At 38.2% G+C, this 16,171-nt stretch overlaps 1 protein-coding gene across 3 annotated transcripts; it reads right to left on the bottom strand.

The window, feature by feature from the left end:
- Positions 1-76: 76 nt before the first annotated feature.
- On the bottom strand, positions 77-16,171 carry LOC117299418 (amine oxidase [flavin-containing] B-like). Of its 3 annotated transcripts, none has more exons than XM_033782965.1 (17): positions 16,135-16,171; positions 15,291-15,389; positions 14,113-14,207; positions 13,396-13,533; positions 11,840-11,941; positions 11,151-11,346; positions 10,336-10,373; positions 9,898-9,961; positions 8,065-8,240; positions 7,330-7,405; positions 6,927-7,014; positions 6,398-6,451; positions 5,367-5,424; positions 4,702-4,799; positions 3,543-3,654; positions 2,051-2,113; positions 77-1,214 (listed from the first exon to the last, which is right to left on the bottom strand). In XM_033782965.1, the coding sequence occupies exons 2-17, from the start codon at positions 15,334-15,336 to the stop codon at positions 1,050-1,052; spliced, it is 1,569 nt and encodes a 522-aa protein (XP_033638856.1). In that variant the 5' UTR covers positions 15,337-15,389; positions 16,135-16,171; the 3' UTR covers positions 77-1,049. The 3 variants fall into 3 exon arrangements, with proteins under 3 accessions (XP_033638856.1, XP_033638849.1, XP_033638863.1); XM_033782958.1 differs by having other exon boundaries at positions 16,131-16,168; XM_033782972.1 differs by lacking the exon at positions 16,135-16,171 and adding an exon at positions 15,871-15,891.

The following is a 16,171-nucleotide window of genomic DNA, read 5'->3' as shown; positions in this document are numbered from 1 at the left end:
TGACAAGGGTGTTTTTTCTTTCATTAGTATCTCGCAACTTCGACGACCAATTGAGTTCAAATTTTCACAGGTTTAATTTTGTACGCATATGTTGAGATACACCAAGTGAGAAGACTAGTCTTTGACAATTACCAATAGTGTCCAGTATCTCCACATCTTCCAAGAGGTTGGAAGATTAAAAGCATGCCTGAATAGATCAACGAACAACTGGTCAACAAGAGTTAAAAAGACCAGCTGAATAGCCGATTGATGGAAACTCTATATTTTGTCATGGGATTTTGAGCTGGCTAGAAAGGGTTATGACACATATGCAGGGCAAGTGTCATTTTGTAACAAACAAAATATTCTAAAAAACAAACACCCATTCATATGCAAAATACAAACAGACAGTCACACATTGGTCCTGATTATTCAAGTTTTCAAATGACTTATTAATAACAATTCACAAATTGAACCAGCAGAAAGTGGACTCACACAGTTCAGGCAGAACAAATCTCTTTTCCTCCTACTCGACCCCCTTGGTAACATTCTCCAGCGAGTTGGAGCAAGTTCGATCAACGACCATTTGTCAACCACTAGTCAATGTTCCATGGTTACCTACGCATGAAATACATCCTGGGTACCAAGCAAAATCGCCCAATCGTGGCCAATAGTCAACTTTAGTGCCTTGATTGAACTTGCTCTGGACCAACCATTCAAAACCATTCAACCGCACAGGTTATGTAGGGTTACACAACTATACACAAAACTATACTGTGTAGAAATGTTAGCACATATCACATTGCGTGTTGGCATAGTGTATCTATCATTTCAAAACCACATGTTAACAAATGGTCACACAGTAGGAGGGTTAAAGTGACATGAACAATTTCAGCGCCATAAGCGCTTGCATTTCATTTATTATACTAATTATCATAAATATAAAAATGTAAGAATTACATGTCCAGTCATTAATAGCATTCTTTACAGATATTGAATTATATTCCAGCACCAAAGATAAAATCTACATCAGCCATGATTTATAGGGGAAAAAAGTAGAAACAAAAATCTTATTTGGAGAACAACTGCGATACTCTATCTTTGTGTAGGTAAAGTAGAGCAGCCACTGTCCCGATGGTCACGGAACCTCCCACTAGTTTGAGGAAAGTTGAGACTGATGGAACTGTACGTAGGAAGAGACTGTTGGCATAGGGATTGTTGGTCACTCCATCATTCTACGGAGGATAGAAAGAAACAATCGATTAGATTGGAGTTATACACTGCCCTTTCATGAAAAACAGCCCTACCCAAACATTTTGGTTTTTTATATGAGATCATTTCTCTGTAAATTGAGGGCGTTTTTTCCATTTAAAAGTTTCAAAGTAAGAGTGGTGGCTCTGAGAAGAGCCAGTTGTTAAAGTTAAGATCAGTATACAATGTACTCGTATCGTCTTCTGTTGTTATTAGATTTAGGTATAAAGGGCTTTGGGGGAATATGTTTCAATATCCTAGCGTCTTTAAAGGTCAATTCATAAATACCTCAGACAATTTCGCTATTCCTATTGGTGGAGAGCGTGTCACGTGGGGGTGTATAAACCTTTGATAATAACCAGTGTTTATAACTAGCTGGCTTCCGTGTGTCGGGCTCGCAAGATTATCACGCGGATTGCAATTCATAGCTATAGTAACAGCACGAATTCTAAGCGCGCGCGCGTATCTAAGCGCGCGCGCATCAAGCAGATTCTTCACAAAGTTTTTGTAAAAAAATATTTCAAACCTCAAATTTTCAATTGTTAAAGTGTCTATAATTGTATTTTTTAAACGTTTTTTAACAATAAGGCATTTATGAATTGGAATAAAAGAGTAGTGTCTCGTTATTAAACGTTCGTTTAAAACCTTGCAGGGTCGTTGCCATGCGATAAAGGCACACGGCCGCTGACCCTGCCGGCTTTAAACAGCCGTTGAAGAACTCGTCACAACCCTTTTATTCCCTTATTTAAACAGTCAATAATCGTGTGAATGTTATACAATCAAATGAAGTTGAGCTCAATTTGGGTGTAGTTATACTTACCTCTGGGTCAGGTTCGGGCTCCCATATTTCATTCTCATTCAACATTCCCTTTGCACATAGCACCTATAATCATCAACAAAATAAAGCCTCACATTTACACTAAAGTCTTTGAGAAAATTTGAAAATACAGAACCTCATTTTCTTATCGTTTTCCCCTCTCGTAAATAATGGAAAATTAAGATTATTGTATTGAATTTTCCCATATGCTTTTTCCTGAACAGGCAACATTTTCTGTAAAGGTAAAGTCAGAACTGTCATTGCCTATCAACTTGATTATACTGAACAAAGCAACGAATGCTTTGTTTTGAAAATAGGATTACCCTAGGGTGGTAGAAATGAAATCATAATTTCCTTAACTGTAATTGCTTTTTTTGATTTCACATTCTGTCCAATGGGAAAACTAACACTTTGACTGACTTGAACACTTGTAAATTAAGCAACTAGAATACAATGACATAAACAGCAGTAATACAAATACTGTAAACAAATATATCTATAATGCACAAACATTCATAATCTAATGCTGAAATAACATTTGCTGGGGGAAAAGACAACAACAATTTCATCAGAAAGAATAACTTCAGAAGATTAAATGTATAACCAAAAAAAAACAATTCTGCAACTGAACCAGTAAAACCTGTAGAAAGGGACTGAAGAAAAATCAAAACCAGTGACATTATGCAGAAGGATGCATGCAGTGGACGACTTTCAGGACACTTGGTGGCGGCAGATTTACAATAGGAATTCAAGGAAAACATACTTATAAAAAGTAAAATAAAACAGAATAATAATCACATTACACAATGAATACAGAGGGGTAAAATGTAACACATGCTGAGCAGACTTCAAACAATCTCAAAAGACTAATAGAATGTGCAAAGACAGATTAAATTCATTTTTAAAATTAATACATGAACTTAAGGCCAGCCTATGCTTCAACACATAAGGACAAGGCGATCAAGAGCCCTAGCCATAGCCACCAATTCACACAATCTTTTTAGGCAATATTTTCAGTCCAGGGTCTAATTTGATAGAGGTGCTCAAGCACAAAAAGCACTTAAGCATGCATCAAAATGATGCTTAACAGAACAATGTTTCCAGTCAACTGTCATGTCACATGTACAGTTCACATGTACAACTTGTGACTGGTATCCTGCTCATTGGTAGAAAGTTGTCGAGCAGTATTTTCTGCTTAAGCAGCTCTATGAAATTAGGCCCAGGAGCTATAATTCCTGGTTGAAGCACAATGTTCAAACGCGGTCTAATTTCATCAAACCTGTAAGCACAAAAGTTTGCCAAGCACAACAAAATCTTGCTTAGCAAAAATAGGTCACCAGCAAGAATGCCATACAGTAGCCATTGCTGCCACTGGTGCGGCACTTTTTTCGTGCTTAGCAAAGAGATTAGCAAAGCAGTATTTTCTTTATGAAATTGAAAGCCCTGTTGATGAAGCACAATGTTCAACCAGATGCTGTTCCATGATCTGACTTACCTCTCTGGCTGCCCTTTCTCCAGCCTGGACAGCACCATCCATGTAACCACTCCATCTAGTTGCTGTCTCGGTACCGGCAAAGTAAACCTTACCAACCGGAGTTCGGATTACTCTGAAAATGAGAGAAGAGAAAACACATCAGCTGAATGATTGATTGATTGCTGACATTGCAGTAAATTAGATAGATTGTGGATTTATGGACGCATGTAGTTCTTATAGGAACTGTGCCAGTCTTTAAAGGCAGTGGACACTATTGGTAATTACTCAAAATAATTATTATCATAAAACCTTTCTTGATTACGAGTATTGGGGAGAGGTTGATAGTATAAAACATAGTGAGAAACAGCTCCCTCTGAAGTGACGTAGTTTTCGAGAAAGAAGTAATTTCCCACGAATTTGATTTCGAGACCTCAGATTTAGAATTTGAGGTCTCGAAATCAAGCATCTGAAAGCACACAACTTTGTGTGACCATGGTGCGACAAGGGTGTTTTTTTCTTTCATTAGTATCTCGCAACTTCGACGACCGATTGAGCTCAAATTTTCACAGGTTTGTCATTTTATGCATATGTTAAGATACTGCAACTGTGAAGATTAGTCTTTGACAATTACCAATAGTGTCCAGTGTCTTTAATAGGATTTTAAAATTGCATTAGGGATAAAGAGTATTACTTGGTTTTACCCTTACACTAATGTCATGTGTATACTCATTGCTGTATACTTTCCCGGGTTTCTGTGAACAAAATCACAGGTATATTACTCAGGTGGGATTCGAACTCAATCTAGAGCAAGCCAAGTACTGAGTATCATTGCTTACACACATTAGAGTAAGAGTATAACCAAATAATGTACCAATATTCTTACCATAACTCCATTTCACAAAGCACTAAGTTTTATTTTAAGATGAGTTGTTAAAATAAATAGTTTTTACGGATAACACAGTACGCAATAAGTACACATGGTATTACATGCATGGATTGCACTTGACATCATTGACCACCATCTTTGATGTAAAACAGTAGAAAATTGCACTTGTGAAATGCATGGGGCCTTTTGCTTGGTGTTTGTTTTCACTTTTACGCATTGAGTACTTTGCATTACGCACAGGGCATTATAGGAACGTGGATTTCCAGCCTCAGTTGTTGAAGCGCACACACCTACCTCCCCATTGTTGTCAAGACACCAGGGGCAGTGGCTCCCATATAACAGCCACCAGAATACTGCTCTGCCATCCAGTTCTGTTCCACTGTAGCTACAGGCTATCAGACAAATCACAAATCCACAGAAACAATTCAGTCAGTAGAGAATGAACTAGAACATTTCCATTCATAACAAACAAATTACATACACCAAAAATAAAAATACAAAATTAACATCTAAAAATATAATCAAAACAAAGTTACCATCAAGAGAATATTCCCCTCACAAAAAAAGTGAATGTCATATCATCAGGTCAGCGCAAAAATAGTGTATCTCCCTAATTTTGAAATTGTCAAAACGTTGTGTCTTGTTAAAAATAGCCTGGATGTACGCTCGAAACCAGTACGCGCCATGACACAAACCTTTTGAATGAAGCATTTCCATAGATAAAGCTTTTCGCACTGACTCAACAATATGATCATCCTCCCAATTATGTTGTGACTTTCATGAGATTTGTTTTGGTAATGAGAGTGTCCAAATCATAATGTTTGAGCAGCAAAGACCAACCATTAGACAACTTTTTTTCAGCAAAAATTACACACCTTAACCATCCTAAAAGATTGAAAAAACATCCATTCCAAACATGAAGAGGTTATTGTTGTTTTTTAATCCATGATGACACTCACATTAAGCGCTTGATTCGATTTGAAGACTTTGGAGTATACCTCAGCTACCATACTTGCTCTGTAATAAATAATCAAATCCCACAGTACTAGTTCAATTATCTGCTATATTCATGTTATTTTTGAATCACAGAACTTGAAAAAGTATCAATACACATACACAAACAAAAACAATATATCTGCTATGGAACAGAATAACCATGTGAATTGGAATCTTAGTCAACCTTCAGACCTGGGGTGGATTTCACAAAGATAGTCCTAACTTAGGACTAGTCCTAGGCAATGCTAAGAGATAGGACCAGTCCCAAGTTAGGATGAGTTACTTGTCCTAACTTAGTTCATAGAGCTGCTTAAGCACAAAATTTTGCTTAAGCAAAAACATGCTTGCTTAGTAAAATCAGATTACAGGCCACGACTCCACTAAATTGTTATGCTAAGTAAACAACAGCTAAATACCAGTCACAAGCAATGTATATGGCATGAAATTTTTGCCAGTAACGTGTGAAAATAAGCGAGCTATTTTTGTGTTTAAGCAATTTTTTTGCTTAAAGCCATTGGACCCTTTCAGTTCAGAAAAAAAAAAAAAAGTTCACAGATTTACAAATAACTTACAGGGTTTACAGAAGGCAATGGTGAAAGACTTCTCTTGAAATATTATTCCATGAAATGCTGTACTTTTTGAGAAAACAGCAAAACAATATAAATTCTCGTTAACGAGAATTACAGAGTTATTTTAAACACGTGTCATGACACGGCGAACCGCGCGGAAACAAGGGTGGGTTTTTCCGTTGTTTTCTCCTGACTCCGATGACCGATTGAGCCTAAATTTTCACAGGTTTGTTATTTGATATAGAAGTTGTGGTACACAAAGTGTGGGCCTTGGACAACACTGTTTACCGAAAGGGTCCAATGGCTTTAAGCAGCTCTATGAAATTGGTCCCTGATACTTCATAGAGGCAGGGGAGACAATAAGCCTTGTAGCCCCATGTATTGGATTGAGACTAGGTGTGACTTGAGGAGTGAACATTGGTTACCTTTTCTCTGGGGTTTCCATGCAGTACTTCCTGGCATTATCAGCATTCAAGAATCTGAAACCAACAAATAACCAGTGTTGAAATACATCAACCTTGTGAGCATACTTAATTTCACCGAAGGACTGTCAAGTACAAATCTAATATATAAAGCCCGGTACACAGCTCATCTGTTGCAAATTTGTGATGTCAAAATTGTTATCACATTCGCATTCGCAGAAATTATGAACCAGGCTTCAGGGCAAAATGCAGTGGTATTTAAAGTAAAATTGAACCCTGAATAATAATAGTAAGAAGAAGAACACTTACTATGCCCCGGTATCCTTCAAGTCTTGATGCTCATGGCGCGGTACAAAACACCATTCCAAAACAACTTACATGTGTATCCCTCATACATGTTTCAGACAAAAAGAATATCTTAAGCTAAGCAAACTACCAGCACAAGGAGAACTTCCATTCAGTTTACCATACATTATTCAAAATCTAACTCACAAACGGTTTATTTGTGTTTGCGAGAAATAGAAGATCTTACCCTACAAGAGCTGGATAGGAACCGTCTGGCTTGGTGTCATCATGAGCTTCAGCCAGTAGCTCTGTACCACACAGATCACCACAGAAATCTAATAACAAGAACACATGCACACTAAGGGATTGAGAAAAGATGCCCTTCCCTAAATCTATAAATTGGTGTTGAATTTTTCTAGGGTGAGTGAGGAAAGATCCTAGTTAAATTAAGATTTGTCTGAACATTTGAGGAAATACTGAAGATTTTGTTCAGAACACTGTCTGACAGTTACAATGTAAAATCTTACCGGAATTTGATTTTTAAATTTAGACAAACCAATGCAACTATTTTGAACAGAAATGACCAGTTTATTGGGTGAAAAAAAAACCGTTCACGAAAGCAACTCAAACAGAGTGGATTAGTGACTCACCCAGCTCTCTCCAGAATGGTGTCTTGTAATACAACAGCACTTTGATACAAGATCCCATCGGAATCCGCTGGATGAACTAAATAAGCACAAGATGAAAAACACAAATTATAATCTAAAAACACCTTTTTTGCACAGTCTTTGCAAAATACACTCGTATTAAAAAAAAAAAAAAACTGTTTGATGTTACCATAATGGTACAGCTGCATAAGCATTTTTGAGATATGGCGGACACTATAAGGTTTGGCTAAATTTGTGTGTATACACCCAAACCAAACAGTACACTCCTATCATGTCCCCAATACCTAAAAAAGGCTTATTGGACTAGTCCAGAACAAAAAATAGGGGTGGCACTATTTCATTCATACATTGAATCTGCATAATATTTTTGACAGTGTGAGGGTGTGTGTGAAGCAAATGTCATGATGCAAAACAAATTAAAAGAACAATGTTTTCTTTGTTGTTCTAATTGTTGATTTAGTCATTGATACAAGGGAATAACATACAGGCAGTCAAAATGAGACGAAACTGACATTGTGATGCAAGGAAATTCACCATTGAAAGTGCCCTCGTGTGTCAAAAATATGGTAAATTTATCGAACTCAAAAGAAGGCAAGAAGAAGAACCCTACACCCTTTTTTCTGCTTAAATGACATAAAGGCTTTTTCACTCAGATGCTGGCTCAATAAAAAAAAACTTTGGAATAAAAAGTAATTTTTGCTCCAACGTCCGACGTACCTGGTTCCTTAGCGAGGGTAATGGAGGTGAGAATGTGATTCGACCAATCAGAGCTTGGGGTACAGCGCTAATAACATGCGCACAGTTGTAGCTGTCACCATCAAGCGTTGCTACCGTAATGCTTCCATCCTCATGTTGAGTTACTTTGGAAACAGGCTTGTTGAGCAACACATGATCTGACGAAAATACAACGAGAAGTTTGTTATTCACTAAATGTCTCCATAGGCGAACTTGATTATTCCCAAGCCCTTGATCGGATAACACCCTCCTAAAGATGCATCCTACAAGATGCCTCAAAATGTCCCATATGATTTGCACAAGCATTTTCTTTGTATCTATGGTCAATCAGCGCTGCAGATTGCCACTGTAGAAATTGACAGAGGTTTGAGAAACTTATCTCTACCAACAGTGCCCTTAATTCCATTGCAATTGAGCAGGGCTGGTGGCTTCTCCAGTTTACCACTCTCATTGAAAACACTTTGGGCAATGGCTCAACTCTCTATATCAGCTTTAAGGAATCTGCCATTGTTATCAAATAGTGAGGTATGGAGTGGTTTTCTCAAGAAATGCGGTAATAGTGGGAGGGTTAACGGTTTTACAAGCAGCAAGCAGTTTGCCACAAAAAGACCTGGTGTTATCTCGCTCAATCAGTCATGAGATTCTTGGTACCAGGGCTGGGATTATCCAATAGTCACAGTAGGCACTGCTTCTCGAGATAGGATTAATCCTAGCGTGCCATGGCCGAGCGGTTAAGAGCACCGGATTCAAGCTCTGGTGTTTGATCAGCAGAGTGTGGGTTTGAATCTCGGTCGTAACACTTTGCTACGCAAAATTGGGGAGGTAGGGCTTTCTGCTCTACCGGCCAGGCGTCGGACTGATGATACCCAAGCCTACACCCGTATGGACTGTAAAAGGGGTAACCCTGTTGAACCCAAGGAGTAGGTGGCAACGGCTTCTGGACCAAAAATAATTGTAGCCAACACCTTGAAGTGGCCTTCAGGCCTTGTGTGTCTGGCGACTTGCATAAAAAAAGAAAAAAGAAAAAAAAAAACAGCATTTTGTGAAATCCGCTGTAGGGCCCACATTACACATACTCGGGCACAGTTTGATACAAAGCTTCTTCTTTACTGAAGAAGCTGTTGGTATTTTTGGACAAAAGTGCCACTGAAAAGGTCATTCACGCATTTGTCACTTCTCGTCTTGACAACGGCAATGCTCTTCTCTACAGTCTTCCTAACAACCAGATTTCCAGACTTCAACGGCTCCAAAATACTGCTGCCCGCATTGTGACACTGTCTAGAAAATCGTGTTCTATCACCCCCATTCTGAAACAACTACACTGGCTCCCTATCTCTCAACGAATCATCTTCAAGCTGATGCTCATTGTCCACAAAGCTCTTAATGGCAAGGCTCCCCACTATATTTCTGAACTGCTTCAAGTTTACACTCCATCAAGGAATCTTCGATCAAGTTCTATGCTTCTCCTCATTGAACCCAAGTCTCGACACTCATGGGGTGACAGGTCTTTTTCTTCAGCCGCGCCACGCATCTGGAACTCTCTACCACTTAATCTTCGATCTTGTCTTTGTACTGCAAAATTCAAGTCTCTTCTCAAAACTTATCTTATGTCACAGGTTTTCAATGACTAATTTTGTTGTGTCTGTTTTTCTTTGTGTTGTGTTTTGTTTTTGTTTTGTTTTTGGTTTTACTGCGCCTTGAACACCCAGCAGGGTGGATATGTGCGCATTACAAGTCTTATTATTATTATTATTATTAAACGTCACAACTCTCGTTGAGAAAAGATTAATACAAAAGAAGGTTGCATCCACTTACCTGTACCCAGAATGTCTGCAATACGCTCTGTGACCTGCATCGATCCACCAACAATCTTACTCTCCTAATTATCAAACAAAATTAATTGAGTAAAAGTTAATACATCAGCATACTGTTACGTGCCTATGTTACACACTAGTAGAAAAATGGCTTCATGTACACTTCATCATTTTTTAAACTAGTAGTGTTCAGATACTCTTGATTGTTATTATTTTTATAATTATTGTTGTTATTTAAAAAGAAGGTATACATTTGGTAATCACTCTTAACATTAATGGCAGTTAAAAACTTTTTGTTTGAAGGCTACAGGCACTTTCGATAGTATATAGCATGTTGAGAAACTTTTAATGCAACACCTTTTTTTTTGGTAGCCCTAAATGACATAAGTTTGTGTTTTATGCCAATTTATCTTGCATTTACACTAATGTGGAAACTTACCTGTGCTCCATCACTTGTTGCCATATGGGTGTAGGCATCTAAGTTAAAAGTTGTGAAAAATATATATGAATTATCAAATCAAATGATTGTCAAACGCATTTCCTTCTGTTCGTTACCCCTGACCCCTCTACTAAACTTGACCCCCCAAAATCCCATTTTCAAAGGCATTGGATTTATACATGTTCCATTTTGCCAATGGTATGTGAAGAACTGTTTATTCATGTACCTTTTTAGATGCCTGGTGTAATTTTGCCATATACTTGTGTCTTATGGTACTGAGTTGCAGGATCCCACAGCAGACACAAGGGACGGGCGATCTAGGGCGCTGGACTCAAGTTCTGTAATTTACAGAAAGTGGGTTTTGAATCCTGGCCTGGTCAGTCATGACCAGTCTTGAGCAAGGCACTTTATCATAATTGCTTCTCTCCATCCAGAAGTACACATGGGTACCAGTGCTTGTTGGGGAGTAACCTGGTATGGACTGGCATTCTGTCCAGGGGGAATAGAAATATTCTAAGTAGTTTAATGCCAAGAAAACTGGATATAAACACAGGCCTGCTGAGCCATATTGGGTTAGGACAGACTTAACTTCGGACACAGAGGGCGATAGATCTCAGCTTCTTCAGTTCTGATTCTATATTATCTCCATCTATCTGAGACTATGCCCGAGCCCAAGTCGGCGACTTCAGTGGTACCTACAGCTAGATCAGCGCATCTGCCAGTGTTGAACAACAGGCAAACTAGCCGTAGCTGTAGCAGAAGTCGCCGTTTCGGACACAGCCTAAGACTGTTTTTGATCTGAGTTTGAGACTTACTTCCACCACTCCTGTTGTACCAAAGGAAGAACAGAAAGGACATGTCTCTGGGCTCATTGGCAAATGTCATCCTAATCATGGCCTCAGCGCTGGCTTTAGTAAACCTCGTCCAGCATGTCTTGTTAATGAACTCCTGAGTGGTGATGGAGTCCCATTCTGTGGCTCTAGGGCAGTCCCATGGTGCTGACAAGGGGACCTGGGCAGTGACAGAGGGACAGGGGAATATATGACGGATTTAAAGACACTGGACACTATTGGTAATTGTCAAAGACAAGTCTCCTCGCTTGGTGTATCTCAACCTATGCACAAATAACAAACCTGTGAAATAATGAACACCCTTGTCACACAAAGTTTGCTTTTAGATGCTTGATTTCGGGACCTCAAAATCTAATCCTGAGGTCTCAAAATCAAGTTTGTGGAAAATAACTTCTTTCTCGTAAACTACGTTACTTTAGAGGGAGCCGTTTCTCACAATTTATACAGCATTTCATTGATTTATTTATCAACAGCTCTCCATTGCTTGTTAACAAGAAATTTTATGCCAACAATTATTTTGAGTAATTACCAATAGTGTCTAGTTCCTTTAAGATGGTAAAATACTGATGATGGAAGCCCAATCAGACTTCTTCTTCTTCCTCCTTGAAATTGCTGCTTCATAAATGAAAACTACTCCACTGAAAAAAACCTACCTGTCTACAATAATTATCCACAGTCCTCCAGAAATGATTAAAATCCATCAGAGCAAACGGGTTGTAGATTCGAGGAAAATCTCTGTACGCCAACACCTTACCCTGAGGAAGATTTAAATAAAAATGAGAAAGTAAAATTAGCTGTCGCAAACTGCTTACAAACCAAAAGGATCTATGGTATAAATGCAAACAAAGTTAATGGCCTGATGTTCCCCCCCCCCAAGCAGAGTCTTTTTCAAAGGCTAAAAGAGAAAGACTCTGCTAATGGTCGAAATGTCAGTAACTATTTTTTGCAGAATAAAATATAGTCGGTATTTCATCACAATCTAATGAAGTTTGAGATAACACCATGTACATGAAATATCTCTCCATATGAAATGTGTGAGGTTCTGGAAAAAAAACCTGGTGGTGTGACAACTCAACGCATTGACCAGTATGTTCTGGTTGTCCATCATTTTCAGTGAGAAGGCTTGACTCTTATGCTTGTAGATTGTATTAGTACTGTGTAGATTGCTCTATGAAGCTGAAACTGGTTCCTAAAGCAACTGAGTGGTTAAGAGCACCAGACTCAAGCTCTGGTGTTCCTGATCAAAAGAGTGTGTGTTCGGTCCCAGTCATGGCACTTGTGTTCTTGAGCAAGATTACCACTAGTGCTTTGTTCTTCGGATGGGACATTAAGCCATATTTGCCTTTTTGACATAATGGCGGACACAATGCTACAACACTATAAGGTTTGGGTAAATTTGTGCGTATTGACCACTAGAAATAGAACGTGTGTTATTCTGTGAAGTGTGCATTTTAGGCGACGCGGCGTTTACACGTAAACCTAATGACCACAAACATGGTGAGCGTGTGACGCACGTATCAAGATCGCCATACCTCAAAAAGGCTTATAGGTCCAGTGTACTAGTATTGGTAGTGCACATAAGAGAACTTAGAACACTAATCATGGAAGAGTTGGGATTTACCCACGCTGACGCTTCTGGTTTACATAGCAAGCACCCTTGTTTTAAAGTGTCCTCCAGTTTGTGACCTACGGTGATTAAGTTCACTTATACAGAATCCTTGGTTTCATTACTAGAAATATACAAAATCAATAATAATACAGTGCTTAAATCACACATTAGTGTATAATTATAATAATAATAATAATTATAATTAATAATAATAATAATAATAATAATAATAAGACTTGTAATGCGCACATATCCACCCTGCTGGGTGTTCAAGGCGCAGTAAAACCAAAAACAAAACAAAAACAAAACAAAAACAAAACATAACACAAAGAAAAACAGACACAACAAAATTAGTCATTGAAAACCTGTGACATAAGATAAGTTTTGAGAAGAGACTTGAATTTTGCAGTACAAAGACAAGATCGAAGATTAAGTGGTAGAGAGTTCCAGATGCGTGGCGCGGCTGAAGAAAAAGACCTGTCACCCCATGAGTGTCGAGACTTGGGTTCAATGAGGAGAAGCATAGAACTTGATCGAAGATTCCTTGATGGAGTGTAAACTTGAAGCAGTTCAGAAATATAAACCAAATAGTATCTGTACCTTGTCCATGAAAACAGCTCTTTCATTGTCGTTGACTTGATGGAGGTTCAACCCTAGCTCATTAGCGAGCTTAGATATGCGCTTCTGGGAGGGGCCTATATAAGATCCTCCCATATCTGCATATTGAAATGAGGGATCCTGCATAATTACAAAAAGAGATATGTTATTGTAGCTTTAAACAATATGCGAGGACTCTGGTATTATTTAAGTATGTGCCCTGCTGGCCCTGCCACTGGGGCGTTTTAGTCCTTTCACTTGTAAAAAATTGTACATAGTTTTATTTATTTTATTTACCATTGGTTTTGAATAGAATTGAACCAAAAAAAAAAGAAAAAAAAATAGTTATCTCATTTTTTTGTCTTGCTTTGTGTACTATAATGTTTGTCTTTATTTATATCATTGTGTACCCCAGATGTGGGGCAACAGATCTACGGATCATCGTATGTATTTTCTTTTATTGTCCCTTGCCCATCTCGGGGTATAATGTATTTTGTTTTGTACTGTTATGGCAAATAAAATAACAATAATCCAATATGTTTGTGTCTCATTTTCTAAATCTTGTGAATCTTTCAGTATTTGAGCAGCTTTATGATGTATATAATAATAATGAAACAGCATTTATAAAGCGCACTCTGGATCACAGATCCCTGGATGCACTCTACAATTTTAAAAAGATTATATTTATCAGGTATTGACCTTCATCGATCAGTGTCTTACCCTCTTTGTGTAGGTGCGTCCCCCAACTCGATCCCTGGCCTCAAGAACAAGTACATTCTGTCCCTGGGCATTCAGAAGCTTGGCGGCTGACAAACCTATCAAATGTACATGGCAACATTTCTCATATAGGACTCATCATGCATAAAGAACCCAACTAGGGAACAATTCTACCGAGAGGACTAATGGCAACTCTTTTCACTGTAGGGCTAAAATACTCTGGCAATCTAGTTTTTGCAAACAAAACAGTTGCTGGCAGTGTAAGCACTTTATGTAATCCACATACATAAACTGACAAACCTGTAGAAGTTTACATTTTACATTGCATCGACGCCAAAACAAAAATGAATAAAACGCTCACTGAGCGATAAACTCCAAACGCGAACTTAGATTATTTATTTCTCATAAAATATGAAATTTCAGACAGAAATATTTCAAGGAATGTTTCTACTAACATCATCATTAGACCGTGTAAGTTTTATGTAAATCTGTGACCTTCACGATTTTTGTTTCTTAGCAATTCTGTAACATTCCTTTAACTTGTACTCTGCTTTTTCTGATTACATACAGGGATGGGGATTGGACAGAGAAAGGAAGGGGAACATTACCTTGGAACAATTGAGAGGCAAAGCTGACATAAAATAGGGACAACACAAGAAAAGATGGGAAAGGAGGAAGGAAATGAGAAAACACTACATATGGGAACAGGGGAAAGGCAGAGGGGAAAGACGAATTGGGAAGAGGAGTGGAGAGGCAGTCATCAAAAGACCCATACCTCAAAAACAGTAAACCCTAAAAACAACCAAAAACTAAAACTCTATCATTAACAAAAAATTTCACTTTCTTTCGTTCTCATTTTGCGTGACAAGAGGACAAGCAGTTAGCTTTCTAGGTGTATATTCATCAAGCATCAAGCAAGTGTTCTGAGCAGGATGGATCAAGCCCCCCCCCCCCCCCCCACCCTCTATCTGGTTATGCCACTGGCCACTGCACTTCATTTTGTTAAAAAAACCTCTTCAACTTTCACCCTTTTTCTTAGTTGCGATAACAAAACCCTCGTCCCGACGGCTTTGCCTTTGGGAGGAGGGTTACGTTATTGCAACTACCTTTTTCTAAACACTGGCTAAGCACCTTCGCTTGACCCACTGATTTCAGAATTAAACATCATAGTCAAGACTTACCACTGACTCCTGCACCCAAGACGATGACATCATATTGAGGGGCCATTCCTAACGACTAATCAAACACAGATTGAAAGCTCATCTGACAGCTTGAAATACCTGATGCAAATAAAGAAAGAAAACCATGGATTTTTTTTTTTTATTCAGGTAGAAAGCAAAATATTTACAAACAATAATTTATACTTTAAAAACTTAATATATTTTTAAGAAAAACGATAATTTAATGTGGCTAAATAAAAAAAATTAAAAAAATTAAACATAACATTATTAATTAATTAACATTAATATCACATGCCTGTGATATTTTTTTTCACAGGACTCGGGAAAGTACTGAGTATACAGTGCTAACACACATCGGTGTATGGGTAAAAACCAAAATTAAAATTAATATAACATTATTAATAATATTAATCCTCCAGTGTTTTGTGTTAGCACCGCCGACAGGTCACCCTCTCCTCTACACCCCCCCCCCCCTTCCTGTCTACCACAAAAGCTGTCTAGTGTGGAGTCTACTCTCTCTCTCTATTTTACTCTCAACTCGATAAATTAAAAGGCAAAGGTCTTTATTGTTCTATCTAACCAGAAGTTACACAACGTCAACTGGTTGCCGAATTTGGTTGATGAGCATTACATCATCATACATGCAGAAGAGTGCAGTGCAGTGGCAGTGCATTAACAACTATCATAGTTGTGGATGTGGGTGTGTGTGCTTTGCTTTTTAGACCATAATTAGATGTTACTAATATGCTTAAGGCCCTATTCAGCATTTGATAAAGACATGTCAAAATATGATTTCCACAAGATAAACCCTTGTGTTTGTTAAAATCTTCACAATCTCACCTACTTCCAACACCGGTATCGTGCTAGTTGCATGCGCCACC

This window comes from Asterias rubens, chromosome 1 (genome assembly GCF_902459465.1).
Source record: "Asterias rubens chromosome 1, eAstRub1.3, whole genome shotgun sequence".
NCBI lineage: Eukaryota > Metazoa > Echinodermata > Asteroidea > Forcipulatida > Asteriidae > Asterias > Asterias rubens.
Note: the sequence above shows the minus strand (reverse complement) of the source record. Positions and strands in the feature narration are given on the sequence as shown.